At 34.7% G+C, this 15,832-nt stretch overlaps 1 protein-coding gene across 2 annotated transcripts in view; it reads right to left on the reverse strand.

The window, feature by feature from the left end:
* The window catches only part of LOC111044827 (serine/arginine repetitive matrix protein 1), a 165,686-nt gene extending 150,367 nt beyond the window's left edge, over nucleotides 1–15,319 (reverse strand). The window contains exons 1-3 of one of the 2 annotated variants that reach the window (XM_039440711.1): nucleotides 15,188–15,319; nucleotides 13,208–13,256; nucleotides 11,975–12,377 (exon numbers count right to left, since the gene is read on the reverse strand). In XM_039440711.1, the coding sequence (XP_039296645.1) occupies nucleotides 11,975–12,377; nucleotides 13,208–13,249 (445 nt within the window). In that variant the 5' untranslated portion in view covers nucleotides 13,250–13,256; nucleotides 15,188–15,319. The remainder of the gene's footprint in view (nucleotides 1–11,974; nucleotides 12,378–13,207; nucleotides 13,257–15,187) is intronic. The other variant, XM_039440712.1, reaches the window with a different exon arrangement.
* Nucleotides 15,320–15,832: the final 513 nt, after the last annotated feature.

Consider the following 15,832-nt stretch of genomic DNA (forward strand, 5'->3'; position numbering starts at 1 on the left):
TAAAAATGAATTAGTAATTTTTTTTAATTATTGAAAATGATATTTTCTGAAGATTTCATTTTTTTTTTAAGAAAGAGGAAGAACAATAGATGTTGGCAGCTGAATAACAATCATAATCAATGAAATTTAAAATTATTCATATTGATAACCAATATTGAATTTTGCTTAACCTTTAATGGTTTTACAAGCACCATAGAGTTGTAGAGTTATAGAGTTGTTGCTCTATCCAAATGGTCACAAGTTTGAAGCATGCTGAACAGTGTCATCGGTTTTTGTAATTGCTTGTTGAGAGAGATTCCGGTTTCCACTTGTTTGATTACTGATTCAAGAGTTCAATATCAATTTTAATGTTTTTTTTATTCATTATTTTTTTACAAACTTTATTTTGATATACTTGCATTTTGATTCAATCTACATTTTTTCCATAATTGGAAGTATTTTTCTGAAAAGATTGGTAACTCCAGTGGATACTGAAATTTTGGAGTCTCATTTAGGTATTGATAATAATTACCAATTATTGAAGTTGATGGGAAATATGAAAAATATAAAGAAGTGTCAATTTTTGCTTTTAAAATGTTCAGAATATTCTTATATGGAGATAACTATTACTGCTGACCACATTTTCTCCTGAATCCAATGCTATTGATGAAACCTTACCTGCCAAAGTTAGATGTGACTACCAAACCTTACCTGATGATTAGGCTTTGTTGGATTAGGTTGGGCTATGCTAGCTTTGGGAGAAGTAAGGTTGGATTTCATTGGGTGGACTGGGCTGCATTTGTTAGTTTGAGTTGGGCTTTGTAAGATTGAAGATAATAAAACTCAGGTTAGGAAATTAAGGCTAGGGAAGGTTCGATTGAAGAAATATATAGATTAGGAGAACTATCTATATATATGAAAGCGAAATGGCACTCACTCACTGACTGACTGACTGACTGACTGACTGACTCACTCACTCACTCACTCACTCACTCGCAGAACTAGAAATCTACCGGACCAAAGACGTTCACATTTGGTAGGTATATGTTCAGTTGGCTCTTTAGAGGCGCACTAAGAAATCTTTTGGTAATATTTTAACTCTAAGGGTGATTTTTGAGGGTTTAAAGTTCGTCTTTAGCATGTATATTCTTCTTTTCCCAATCTCTTAATTTATTATAATTGAAATTTCCATATTATATGCTACTATAGAACTATAATCTAGATAGAGTACCTCTTCGAAACAGTTGTTATCTGGCAACTAAATTAATAATTTTGTCAGGTTGGCATCAAGTTGAGTTGACTTTGTTAGGTTGGCACCAAGTTGAAGATTTAAATGCATTTATCGCGGGAAAATTGATTGGGCACTGCTACTTCAAACCTGGGAATATTATATTACTAGCTGTCAGGCTCGCTTCGCTCGCCATATCCGTTCAGCCAGACGTTTAGTCTGGACCCCCGACTGGATTATCCCAACATATGATAAAAATGCTCAAATGAAAAATGCAGGCGAGCGAAGCGAGCCTGCTGATCTCATTCTTGGACGATCCAGTCAGGGGTCCAGGGGGCGGAGCCCCCTGGCTAGACGGATATGGCGAGCAAAGCGAGCCTGACATCTGGTAGTTAGATGAGATTGGGTAATCAGAAAATGTATTGATTGGAAAAGCTCAGGTGAGGAAATTTTATATTGAAAAAAATAAAGATTAGGAAAAGCTTAAGTTAGGAGAAGCTCAGGTTGGAAAAAGCTTGGGTGAGGGAAAGCTGAGGTTAGGTGGAGCTTAGATTAGGAAAAGCTGAGGTTTGGGAAAGCTAAGGTTCAGAAAAGCTTAGGTGAGGAGGAGTTTTGGTTAGGAGAGGCTTAGGTTGGGAGAATCTAAGATTAGAAATGAACTAGGTTGGGAGAAGCTTTGGTTAGGCAGAAGCATTTGTTGGGAAAAGCTCAGGTTAGGAGAATCTATACTTGGGAAAAGCTTAGATAAGGAGAAGCTTAGGTTAGGAAAAAGCATAGGTTGAGAGAAGCTGAGATTGGCGGAAGCTGAGGTTGGAAAAAGCTTAGGTTGGGGGAAGCTTGGGTTGAGAATAGCTTAGGTTAGGAGAGGTTTGGATTTAGAAAAGCAGAGTCTGCTGTGACATTGGCTTATTTCTTCATTGTTTAAGCATAACCCTCATTCTTAATTATTGTTGAGTCCCATTATAGAAATTGGAACTTGTTCTTTTTCCAATGATTGAATAAGTATTTTAAGATAAAATTTATAGTAGGTTATGGACATCTATTTTTTCTTCCTCTTAAATTTAAAAAAAAATGAATACCTATACAATATATTAGCAATGTACGCCTACAATAGGTCTATATGAAAAATACAATTCATTAGCCTATTGTTGATTAGTCCATATTAGGCCTCCTCAAGCTTACCTTTTCCAATTCCTAAACTAATTTTGGGCTGATCGGTGTGAGTGAAGAATTGTTTTTCAGGATTTCTATAGAAAATGATCATATTTTGGAATGAAAAGTCTATGAAATCCAAGAAATACTGAATTATGAGCTCAAGTGGGATTACAATTGCTTATTATTAAAAAATACAGCGAAAGACATCACTACACTTATATTGTCTCGCTATAATGAAGCCTAGTTATGGAGTTAAAAGTAGTTTTTAAAAACTATATTCAGTAAATAAATCATTGCTCAAATTCCTGCCTATTTTTTGTGAACTCCAATAATTGTCAAAATATCAATTAACCTGACCAACTAGAGTTCATTCTCAATTGAGTCTGATAATTAGAGTTCTACTATGGCATAGGCTATATGAAAATTTCATTCAATGTAATCTTATTGTTTTTCTTTGGAGCAATCACAAGTGATAGGATGACTGTTATCAAGATAAAAAAGTTTAGCTGGAACAGTCAGTTTAGCCATCTGAATTTTCCGAGTATCAATAATCTGGAATATCAATAATATTACTGTCGATTGACTAGAAAAATCAATACCAGATTGAAGTATCAAAATATGATAGTCAATATGTCGTCTGTCGAGGTGTCAAGTCGAGTCATCAAGTGTCTATGGAAAAATGGCCGTTACCATAGCCACCTCTAATCTAAGGCCCCGGCCTAAGATATTGCAACGTTGCAGTGTAGGCCTAGAATCTAATTGGTGAAAGAGATTTTTGAGAAAAAAAGCTGATCTCTTTCACCAATCATGTATTAGATTCTGAGCCTACACTGCGAAGTTGCAATATTGTAGGCCAGGGCCTTGTATTAGAGGCGGCTATGCTGGTACCCGTCCGGCCTGTTGAAACATTAAAATTCATGAAAAAATAAATAAAAATGATTTTTCATTTTGTAGAATCCTTCAATATTGCATAAAGCATAATCCTAGTATATGCTATATTATTTGCGAGTGCATAAATATTAATTAATTCAAGACTATATACATAGGCATCGTCTACTGAAAATAAGGTTGGTTCATCTGAGATTTTTGAAGTGACATCAATATTATTTAGAATAGTTTTTTCGAGTTGGAATTAGGCTAGCAACACCTATTTCATCTTTCTCTTTCATTGAAAAAAAATTGAGTCGATATCTTCAAAAATAGCTGAGATACAATTGCGCCGTAATTAGTCACATATACCGCGCTAACCTAGGGGTGACTGGGGCTAGTGTGGACACTTTTTTTCATTTTGCTATAAAAACTTGGTAAACCGTTATTATCGACCAAATTCACATACTTTGCATAGGTATTCTATTTACCTATATAACAGACTCAGAACATGTGCAAAAATTAATGTTCTGGGGATGGAAATCTAATTTTAAAATAATTCTACAAATGTCTACTCTAGCCCCATCAATATTTTCGAGTGGGGCTGGAGTGGACAAAATAAAAAAATCTACTTTTTACAATAATTTTATTGATAACACATTATTTAAGAAATCTGTGAGTCATTTATAAGATTAAAAATGGAATAATAAGTTGAAATTGCTAAGCCTTTAGATTATTTGATACAATAATTTTTGAAGTTTACTTCAAAACTAAAATAATTGGCTGTCCTCTTTGTTCCTCTTTTTCCACTGGTTTTGGAAGCTTGAAGCAAATATCTCCAATGTCAACTGTTGATGCATCTGTCACATCTGGAAATATGAATTTCTTCTGCTTTTTCACTTCATATTCATTATCTGAAATTCTACTCTGCAATTGTCCAACATAGTAAACAAGACTTCCTTTGAAGCTTTCAAATTTCACAATTACAAAATCTCCCTGTTTCAATTTGCAATTAGGCCTATCCAGAGGTTCAGGCTCAGGAAGATCACTATCACTGTCACTGTCTTTGAAGGCTTCATTCTCTGATTCTAGATCCATTCCTATTTCGGACTCTTCACTTTCGAAGCTTGAATCTTTTTTTGAAGAGAATCTGAGACGTTTACTTGTCTGTCTCTCTACTTTTCTCTTCAATTTTTCTTCCTTCTCAACCAATTTCCTTTTCTTCTTTTTAACATTATACAATTCCTATAAAATAATTCTTAAGCTCAGTTTTCATTTCATTTCTTTGTAAATTTCTCAATCCTGGTGGCAAATCGTACAACACATAAGGAATTCTGCATTTCAATCGGCTCTTACCATAATTATTATTGTATCACTGTGCTCTATATAGCCTATTTCTCAAACCGTAACCTATTTGATTTATTTCCCTGAATTAATCTTCAAGATAATGTCTAGACAAATCACCGTATTTTGCGAAAGATTCTGGTGCCATAATACCCAATATTCTAAGCTTAATTCCATTAAATAATGTACATGCTATTCTGACCTTGTACTTGTACTTGTACTTGTTGACCAGCCTTTACAGACAAACGAGTAACCAATTAATAAAAGGTTATTTGTTATAACCTCTTCAAATAACTTCTAATTACATAATAAGTGATTGAGCTCGATATAGCTTACATAAAGATGAATATAGATGATTAATATCCTCATGAATGAACTGTTCCAATGTTTAACTATCATAATGCATAGAAAGACACTTAGTGGAGTGGTTAGCCTTCCCAAAGGTTTCTCATCATAACTCCTGAATGGGAAAAGCACTCATGTTGGTGATTGGTGCTTCTGCCAGCACTAATGAAGCACTAATCAATGATACAATCCACGACCTTGTATCTTACTTGGAGGCCGAGATCTGACTGTGTGAGGCCAAGTCCACGTGGAGTTAGCCCCACCCAAAATTCTCTCATCATAACTCCTGAACGGAACTAGCACCAACAATGGGGATTAGTTATTTTGCCAGCACTAACGAAGCACTAACCAATGATACCATTCACGACCTTGTATCTAATTTGGGGGCCGAGATCTGACTGGGTGGTGCCAAATTCAGGTGAAGTTAGCTCCACCCAAGGTTTATTCATGATAACTCCTGAACGGGAAAAGCACTAACGTTGGGGATTAAAGCACTATTCAGCACTTATGAAGCACTAACCAATGGTACCATTTTTAACGTTAGTGCTTTCATGGGTGGGGCCAACTTCATGGACCTGTGCCAAACTATGCACTGTAATACCATGAAATATTACACTTTAAACCATGGAATTCAAAATTCTTTTATTATTGTGACAATCTATTTTTACACAATAGAATAATTTAGAAAAACAAACTATATTTAACAGAATCATGAAACTGAAAGAACAGTGTTAGCCTAGACAAGGTAGGTAACACTCTAATAAAATTGAATCTCCTTTTTGATAAGAAGCAGTAATAGATAGTATCTATGAAGTGATAAGAGAACCATGGAGAATATATAAATGCACTCGTTTGAATTCTTCGGCGGAAATAAAATTATAAAGTGACTTAGTTATTCATTGGCAGATTATAAAAACGTAAATCCTACATAAATGCTGTAAATCACCCCGAAGACCTCTGCTACTGCAGACATTGACAACAGGGCTAACAGCTAGATGTAAATTCGATGAGAACTACTATCCAAAAATTAGTTGCCAGCCCGGGAATCGAACCCGGTACCTCCCATCTTCGGGGTGATTTGCAGCATTTATTTAGGATTTTCGTTCAATAATAATTATATATTAATTAGCATTTGAATAAATGCATTCTCTATTTAATTCCATCTGTAACTAGTTGGCCGCTATGGCTTCGTATAAAATGAGCGCTGCTATCCAGAGATTGTCAGTTTGGTGTAAGGGCAAGCATTCCTGACTGGCAATTGGGAGGTACCGGGTTCGATTCCCGGGCTGGCAACTAATTTTTGGATAGTAGTTCTCATCGAATTTCCATCTAGCTGGTAGCCCTGTTGTCAATGTCTGCAGTAGCAGAGGTCTTCGGGGTGATTTGCAGCATTTATTTAGGATTTTCGTTCAATAATAATTATTACTGAAAATCAGTCACTGACTATCTTTCCCTTACTGGTATTCTTCAATATCTTCAAGAGAGGGGCGGTAAGAATTATTAATTATCACTTGCTGAAACCCATGGTGGTTCATTATGTTGAAAATATTCATGCATCTATCACTGTGCTAAAGCTGTGGTCAGAGCCCCAGTATATATGTATGAGCCGGACGGCCTTAACTTTTTTCAAATTAATTTGCAAGCTAGGGATAATAGCAACAATACCAGCATACATCCAAATGCAGCTCCACAATATTTATTGTAAAATAATGGCTAATTCTAGAGCATTCGTATAAGGCAGCTTCCATAATTTGCAGCATCCCATTATTGTGTGAACTAAATTTCATATCTGCATCTAAAACCACACCTGGATGCTCAATACTCTCACTGAATTCTAAATGCTGACACCCGCATGTGTTTCTCGAATCATGACAGTTTAGACATTCCACTTTATGGCGTATTAATTTTTAATTGTACAAATTTACAGTAATTCTAGGATTCCTGAATATAATGACCTTTGTTTTTCGTGAATTTATCGTGATAGCATTGCTGATAAGAGATTTATCAGCTAGGTCGAGGTCCTGTTGCATGTATATCAAGCCCATTTTTACTTTCCTTGCCCTATTACCAGAGGTATTACATTCCTTGCCCTATTACCTTAAGTAAGGAAAGTATCGCTTTCCAAAAAAATTAAGGTACCCTTATTTCAAGTTTTCTATACGTTTCAAGGTCCTCTGAGTCCATAAACATGATGTTTGGGTATTGGTGTGTGTGTGTGTGTGTGTGTGTGGTGTGTGTGTGTGTGTGTGTGTGTGTGTGTGTGTGTGTGTGTGTATGTGTGTCTGTGAACACCATAACTGCATTCCTAATTAACCGATTGACATGAAATTCTCAACTTAAGGTACTTTATACCATGAGGATCCGACAATAAGAAATTCAATTCAAGATGGCGGAAAAAATGGCGGATAATTACTAGAAAACCATGGTTTTCACGATTTTCTCATAAACGGCTCTAACGATTTTCTTCAAATTTATATCATGGATAGCTAGCTACTTATAAGCCCTATCAACTGACATGAGTCTCATTTCTGAAAGAATTGCAGGAGCTCCATAAAATTCTTGGGAAGAATGGCGGATAATTACTAAAAAAACCATGTTTCTCACGATCTTCTCAAAAATGACTCAACCGATTTTTTTTTCAAATTCATACCCTGTATAGTTATTTATCAGCTCTATCAACTGGCATAAGTCTCCTTCCTGAGAAACTGATGGGGGGTCCACCCCATCCTAGAAAAATGGACTTTGTAACCTCCTTCTCGTGCATGAGCAGTTTATAAAAAGAACACATAGTCGATATATTTCATCTGTGGAACAGCTGTTTTAACGACTTTAGAAAACATCATCGAATTTCAAAATTTAGACAAAGGAAAAAGAACTCTGAAAACAATTATATTAACTTATATACAGTAGTCTGATCATAGTTTCAAATATGTTACCGCCAATCATCATTATGTTATTCCCCAAAATTATTCGCGTTTGAGAATGAGGCTTACAGTTCAATGAGCAAGGAAAGTTGTGTGAGAGTACCATACCAGATTCCTAGATCAGTGTGTGTCATATATAGTAGTTGTTGTCTGCAAATTGTACCACCTTACTCCTGAACCTGAGACTAGAGAATTCGTTCACATACACATTATTAAACAGGAGACAAGATGCTGCCCTGAATTAATCCACAAGATTGATCATAATCAGTACCTACTAATATATCCACCTATACTAAGATGTATTTTCCTATTCTCAAAGTAGTTTACAAACAAATTGAATAGTTTACACGGATTTCTATTGATTTTTTGTAACATGATTTCATAATTAACCAAATCATATGCTTTTGTTAAATTTGTTGCAACAGTTATGACAAATTTATTGTCATTAAGGCTTCATATATTTTTTCTGTTAGTTTTTCTAATAAATTTATTGCTGATTTTTTTTTAATAGAACAGTATTGAGCATCATTCGTTATGTTTTTATTAATCAGGTATTGATCCAATTGCATACAGATGAAATGTTCTGAAATTTTAATAGATATTGAGATTGATCCTATTGGCCTATAAGAACCTAAATTTTTCATTGTCCCATTCTTGAAAATTGGTCTAAGATGTGTTATTTTTAAGCGCTGAGGTATTTTTCCCGTTTCAATTAGTATCCTATTAATAAAGTGCATCAGGATCAGCTTTAGATAGAAAATGTTATTTGTTATATCTTTTCGCCTAATCTTGTCAGGTCCTGCAGATGATCTATTGTTTAGTTTGTTGATGATACTATAAAGTTGATGTTTTTTCATTTTTTGAAATACATACTCATCTTATCCCCTATTGTATAGTTACCTCCTTTTGGATGTAGTGTTATATCAAAGTGTTACCCGTTCATTTCTGTCGTAATTTCTTCTATTTTTTTTCTTAAAAGTGTTTTTAAATTTTTCTGTCATATTGACAATTCAATAGGTAATCTTCATTCATATTGAAATATGACTCAATTGATTCCTTTAGGGAGGGCCTATTCTTTTTATTTACAAACTGATTAATCATTTCCCAAACTTTCTTAGTATTGTTGGAGTTGTCATTGAAAGCCCTATAATAATATTTTCTTTCATCATTACGAATCACGTCTGTCAACTTATTTCGTATGTTCCTGAACTGATTTCTCAAATCCACATTTTATTCCGTTTATCTCTTCTGAGCATTTGCCATAAATTGTTTTTTCTCTCTATCATACACTTAATTCTATCATTGAACCAGGGATTATGTGGTTGCTTTGTTTTCTTTTTAACCTTCATTACACTTTTAGCATATATATTTTCGAACCTCTGAACTATATAATTATACATATCTGATGGTTCTCTTAAGTCTAGAATTGGCCACCAATTTTCTGTTCGAATCAATTCATTCACTCTCCTCGTTAAAATGACACTTTTATATTCATTTTCCATAGTCTGGTGTGTACCGTCTGTACATGTTTCTAACAGTTTAATCCCTGTCGAGTGATGGTCTGCAATTTTGGTTTCAATCAGAAATGAAGTATAAGAGTTGCTAGTATCTAACTTCACATTAACATGATCGAGGCATGATGATACAAATATATTATTATATAAATGTTTCTTCTCTAGTTGGCCTTTGTATGGTATTGTATAAACCATAAGAGTATAGTATACTTATATAATTATTCGAACCATTCATATATATCTGATAGGTAACATATATTTGTATCCCCAACCATGATATTTTTTCTTGACTCATTCTTTCTGATGTTAAAAACCTCTCTAATTCTCCATTAAATAGATTCAAATTTTGATTAGGTGGTCTATAAATAGCTATAATTATTATTGCCGTATTTCTAACACAAAGCTTTAAAGATATTAATTCAGCTGATACAAACTCTATTCCATTTTTCTCAACTATATAATACCCTCTTTGTAAAAATTCCCAATCCACCTCCTCCCCTTCCATCGGACCTACATTTAAATAGACTTGCAAACCCCTGAAATCCATATGAATTTGTCTCTCCACTATCAATATTAATTTCGCTAAGCACAAGAATATCTATTCCATATACTGTTAGTTCCTGCTCTTAATGTATCTCATTTTTTTCTGAGTGATCTAATAATGGTATGAAATATTCAGTTCATTTACTGTCTTGTTCTTCTTTAAAAATTCTTTGGACTGATTCAAGTCTTGAAATACTCTGAAATCCCTGAGTATTTAAATCTTCTTCATTTAATTGGAAAATTTTGATTTCTAGAAAGTTTTATGGTTATATTTTTATTTATACCTATAATATTATTGTTTAATAGATTTATTGGGGAGAAAAAATAGTAACTTAACCTTATTGAGCTACTAATCAAATTGTAAATGTAATATCCTGGCCATGAGAACTTTTTATTATCTTCATATTATTTTTTCTAAATCTTCAAACCTTGTTATTTTTATTGCTCTAGCTGTCTCATCTTTTTTATTCATTATTCTGTCCCCATTCATCCACAGAAATTCGTATTTCTCTGTGATTTTCATTTCCTTCACTTTTTTGAATAAATTGTTGAAATAGGGGGTAAGATGGTCATTGAAGTAAATTGATTTGACTGTCTTGGTCTCGTTGAACATGGACGTGGTAGGTCTAACCGCCCTGGCCTTTTTAACTATCATATCCCTCACTGATCGAGAGCTCAGCTGTAGAATAGTTGGGCTTTTTGCATGCTTCGACAGCAGGCAATGAGTAGTTATGTCTTCTCTTCTCAGTTCAATATCCATTTTCTTTATAAGCGTAAGTATTTTCTTTTTCTTTCAGATCCTCATTTATCGAAAACGGAATACTGGATATGATGATGTTTCTGCTTCACCCATTCTGTCACTCACATTCCAAGTCTACTCTTAAGTCATCAATATCACTCTTCAAGATTTCTGTCTTCTTTTTAAGGTTTTTTATTTCTTCAAAAACCCCCCCAATTTTCTCTTCAATGCCGGTGAACAGCTTTTTCATTTCCTCCATTTTTTCACCATCACTGTTCCATGGTCACTGAGCATCTTCTCCACTAGGCGTTCCAGCATCAAATGTGTTCCATCGTTGAGTTTCTCTCCAGTACTGTTTTCCCTTGGACTTGCTGCACCCCTACACTGAGAACACTCCCATTCTGCTTGCTTGGCACTTTTCGCCTTCCATGTTTACTTAGATACCCCTGAACAGTGGAAGTGATATTTCAATTGACACTTACCACAGGTCACACAATCGTTAAAGCCTTATCGCAGACTGAACAATCCATTTTCAATCTATTGATATTTGACTGAATAACAGTTAAATTGTAAGAGTGCTGGTCAAAATTTTTCGTTTACTCCTAACCTCACTTTTCCGAAATCTAGTCTTACCGACTTCAAAGTTCCTGTGACTCAAAGTTCCTATAGCAAATATTATTCACACAATAATTATCAAGTTCTCTGCCACAAAATAACTTACAACACCAATATTTTTCTTTTAACTTTCATATTAAAACACTCATTCATCACTTGCTTATTCTTACGTTGTTATAGAAGTCACTGCCTTCGTGATTGCCAATAATAATAATAGTAATAATTTTTTTTTCATATTTTTCTCACATTATATAATATGATAGTCTTTTCTAAGAATAGAAGAGTGAACTTTCAAGAAGTCAATTTCTCAAGAAAGAACAGAGAAAACATACTCCTAAGAATAGAAGAGTGAACTTCCAAGAGATTAATTTGTCTATTAATGTAGTGCACAGATCCAGCTGGATCTCATTGATGTTCTGGACAGCTATGGTCCATGGCTTATTTGACCTATCAGCATAGACCTGTGACTTAGCATAGCCCTTCAAGGAAGCTTCTAGCATTTCAAATCACACTATCTCTGTGCCAGTTGGCATTGCCTGTATGTATGGAATTCAACATCCAGAATGTCATAAATTGCTCTGTAAATATCAATGACCACACCCTGCTAGAAGAGAATATTTCCCACATCCATACCAGTCAGTTTAGGCTATGAGAAGATGATCACCATAAGCTATATTCCCTAATTTGTATGACAACATGAATTCAATTCGATTTTACTCACCAATTACTGAGGTTGGAGCCATTGTAACACCCATTTGCCTCTTTGAACCTTGTGAGGTTGAAGCTCTCTCTGGTGCTGGCCTCTTTTGTCCTTGTGTTTGTTGTTGGTGTGGTTGTTGGTAATGTTGTTGTGGTGGTGGTGATGGTGTACGTTGTGGTGGTGATGGTGTACGTTGTGGTGGTGATGGTGTACGTTGTGGTGGTGATGGTGTACGTTGTGGTGGAGATGGTGTACGTTGTGATGGTGATGGTGTACGTTGTGGTGGAGGCGATGGCTGTCCATCATCCAAAAACCTGAGATACTTTGGAGGATTGGGTGATTGTGATGATGCTGAAGGTTGTCCAGTGGTAGATTGGTGTCCATCATCAATAAAATTATAGTAAGGACGGTATCCTTCAATAACCTGAAACGAATAGAATCAGGTTTATAATACCAGACCGACCTGTGCCTACAAGAAACATGACTCCTTCAGCTACCATTAATATTTTGAACTGTGACCCTCGCAAACAGCTGGTCAGTGATTTTGTCTTTGTGGAAATTCCTGTAAGTCCACCAATGGCTGGTTTCCGAGACCGGGATTCAGCTAAGTCCTAGACTTTAAACAGCTGGAGTCAGAAAATTGAAAATCAAAAAGGTAGTAGCAGTATTTATGATAATCTTTATTCTTACTCCTTGGAGTAAGATTGGAAACGTTTTTCCTTGATGGAATGGAACATTTCTTAATGATTCAAAATAGCTTTACACTATTAATTTTCTCTTCATTTTATTTTGTGTTTAGTTTTCTAGTCTTTTGGAATACAATTTAAGAATTGTTAGTCATTCTACTTTTTACTGTGACTTAATCCCGAGCTCAGAAACCAGCCCCAAGTATGGCGTCCTATTTTTTCTATAGGCTCAGGTTTGGTAGTATAAAGGAAGTCCTGACAAAATAGTATCAAATTGAGGGGTGGTGTCTAGATAACACACAGACTGATTATCAGCTCTCATAGCACTATAATAGCAGTAGAGAAAGATAGGAGAACAGCGTTGCCAATTCTGTGCCTTGTCACTGCTTCCTTTGGAAGATAGCTGATACAGTTATATTCCATGTAATATTAACTGTTCATTTTTGATAAGAATAATCAATTATATTCTATTGATCAAGAAAATATATTCTCCAATATTAGGACTCACTAGAGAAGGACTGAGAAGCTCACGACACACTTATTTCAATATAACCAATTTTGTACTCACAATGAAGAGAACGTTGAGAATTGCCAGGACATGCATCATCATGCTGCCACTGTAAAATAAATAAATAAACCTCAATGATGCAGTAGTTCAGAAAACATCTATCAACATCCAGGCTACTTAGAAATCGGGAACTGGTGAGCACCTACAAACATTTATTGTGGCTACAACTCTAATTTGACCATAATCAAATTCCCAAATGTGAATTCTTTAAGTAGTCCAGTCACGAGGTAGTGGAAAGGGCCGTTTGGGGATTTATTGCAACCAGACTATGGCTGGTTTCCGAGCTCGGGAAGAACTGGAAAAGGAACCGAAAATTTGTGGTTTTTGGGGCACCCTGTAGAAAGTTCCAGTGCTAGAAGGTGAAATTTTTCTTAACTTGTCCGAGATGAAATTTTTTTCAACTTGTCGATACTTATGCTGGATGTATACAATACTAAGCTGTCCACAATCCCGAGCACGGAAACCAGCCCCAAATATATTTTTGTTAATGAAATTTAGCCTAATTTAAACGTGGACTATGACTACGCCTCAGTTTGGGAAGCCAATTGGACAAGTTGGGAAAAATTCCACCTGGGACAAGTTAAAAAGAATTCACCTTCTAGCACTGGAGTTTTTTACAGGGTGCGCCAAAAACCACAGATTTTCGGTTCCTTTTCCAATTATTTTAGATTAACGCCAAATCGAGTCTTCAAACAGAAAACGTCACTTCTGCTTTTTTCCAGATAATAAAATTTTGAATGAAAATAAATAATTTGGAGCTTTCTGTCTTCAATTAGTGCTGAGTTACAATTTTAAAAAATGAGTCAAATTCTTGAAGAAACCGAAATTTGGAGGAAAATCCGTTTTTAATCAACTTTATCTCCCATTTCCAGTTCTTAGACTGTGCAAAGGTTGAATAAAAAACTTTCTACTGGTGATATTTTCAAAGATTTTCTATTCATATATTATCAAGCTATCGAAATGAAAAGGTTCTGTCAAGAAATGTTTTTTCCAATCATTACTTTTTGAAATATGAGTGCAAAAAGTTCAAATTTCTGAGACTGATGATCATCCCATATTCAGTGAGAGATAAATTAATGAAACTCTAAAGATAGATTCATCATGGTTTTGATTACTAAATGGAACAAAACTTTTCTGAAAATATCGATTTTTGAAAAAATTAATCACTTAACTAGAAGTGACCAAAATTCACTTTCAGATGAGTTATTTTTTATAAGTGGAATAACTTTCTTAAAAATTTATATTTAAGGAAAATTTTGGTTTTATTAAATCAACAATACCATTAAGGATTGATCCTTATAGCAGAGAAAACTACTATAATACATCAGTAGGAAACCACTGCTGTACTCTGTGCTTGGAGTTCCATGAATTTATCTCTTACTGAATTTGAAATGATCTGTACCAAAAATTCAAATTTAAACCTTGGGCGCTCATATCTTGAAAAGTCATGATCGGAAAAAAAAGTTTTCCTGAGAAAACGTTTTCATTTTGATAGCTTGATAGTATACAAATTGGAAAACTTTGATAAATATCATCTGTAGAAAGTTTTTTTAGCCTTTGCACATTCTAAAGAAAAAAGCAGCAACCACTCTCTAATAATCTCAAGTTATGTGTGCTTGTGCATGTGTGTATGTGTTTGAGTGTGAAAGTATGCAAGAATGATTATAATTTGACATATTGTATTATTCCAGTTTTATATCATATTCATTCATGTGGTTTTGTTGTTTTGTTATATACTATTTACCATCATGTATTAATGTTTTATTAAATATATTCAAGTGCCCTACACAGGGTAGCCTATAGAGCACACAAATTAGAAATTAGAAAACAATATTGTATTTGCTCTTTGGAATTTGTTTGTCTATCTATTCGTGTGAAGAATGAAGATGTGTAGTATCAATTCAGTGGAAAGAATGAAAATAAATAATGGGATATGAAAAAACCTCTTTTCAGGTTGAAAGGAGAAAGATGTGGACTTACCCTTATTCTGCAGCTCCACTATAGACCACTGACAACTCACTCAAGCTATTCAACACTAAACACTCTTGAAACATTAATGGAATAAACGCCAATGTCAAAGAAGGTCGATTACAAATGAATATTCACACACATGAACTTGATAACTTCAAGCCATCTTCTCCTCTGTCTTCTTCTTCTTCTTCTCTTCTGTATTACCTTTTTGTTATTCTTACTTTTTGCCGGTTTTTTCTTCTCATTCTCACCATATCTTCTGTTCTTTCATCTTCTTCTCTTCTGTTCTTTCATCTTCTTCTCTTCTTTATCCTGTCTTTTTCTGCCCTTTACTCTCCTGCCTTTTCCTTCTTCACCTGTTTACTTCCACTTTTTCTTCTCTTACCATCTTCCCCTACCTTCTTCTTCATTATTCTTCCTATTCTTCCTCTCCACATGCTGTCGTCTTCGACTTCTTTTACTTTTTCTCACCAATTCCTCCTTCTTTCTTTTTCATCTTCTTCCTCTTCGTCTCTTCTGGCTTCATTTTCTTCTTCTTACTGATTCCCTCTCCTCCTCCTGCATTTCTCTCTCCTATGTTACTTATTTCTTCTCCCTCTTCTTCCCTCATTCCTCTCTCATTTTCGTCTTCTTCTTCTCCTTCTTTTTCATCTC

The sequence above is a fragment of the Nilaparvata lugens genome, chromosome 14 (genome assembly GCF_014356525.2).
Source record: "Nilaparvata lugens isolate BPH chromosome 14, ASM1435652v1, whole genome shotgun sequence".
Classification (NCBI taxonomy): Eukaryota; Metazoa; Arthropoda; class Insecta; order Hemiptera; family Delphacidae; genus Nilaparvata; species Nilaparvata lugens.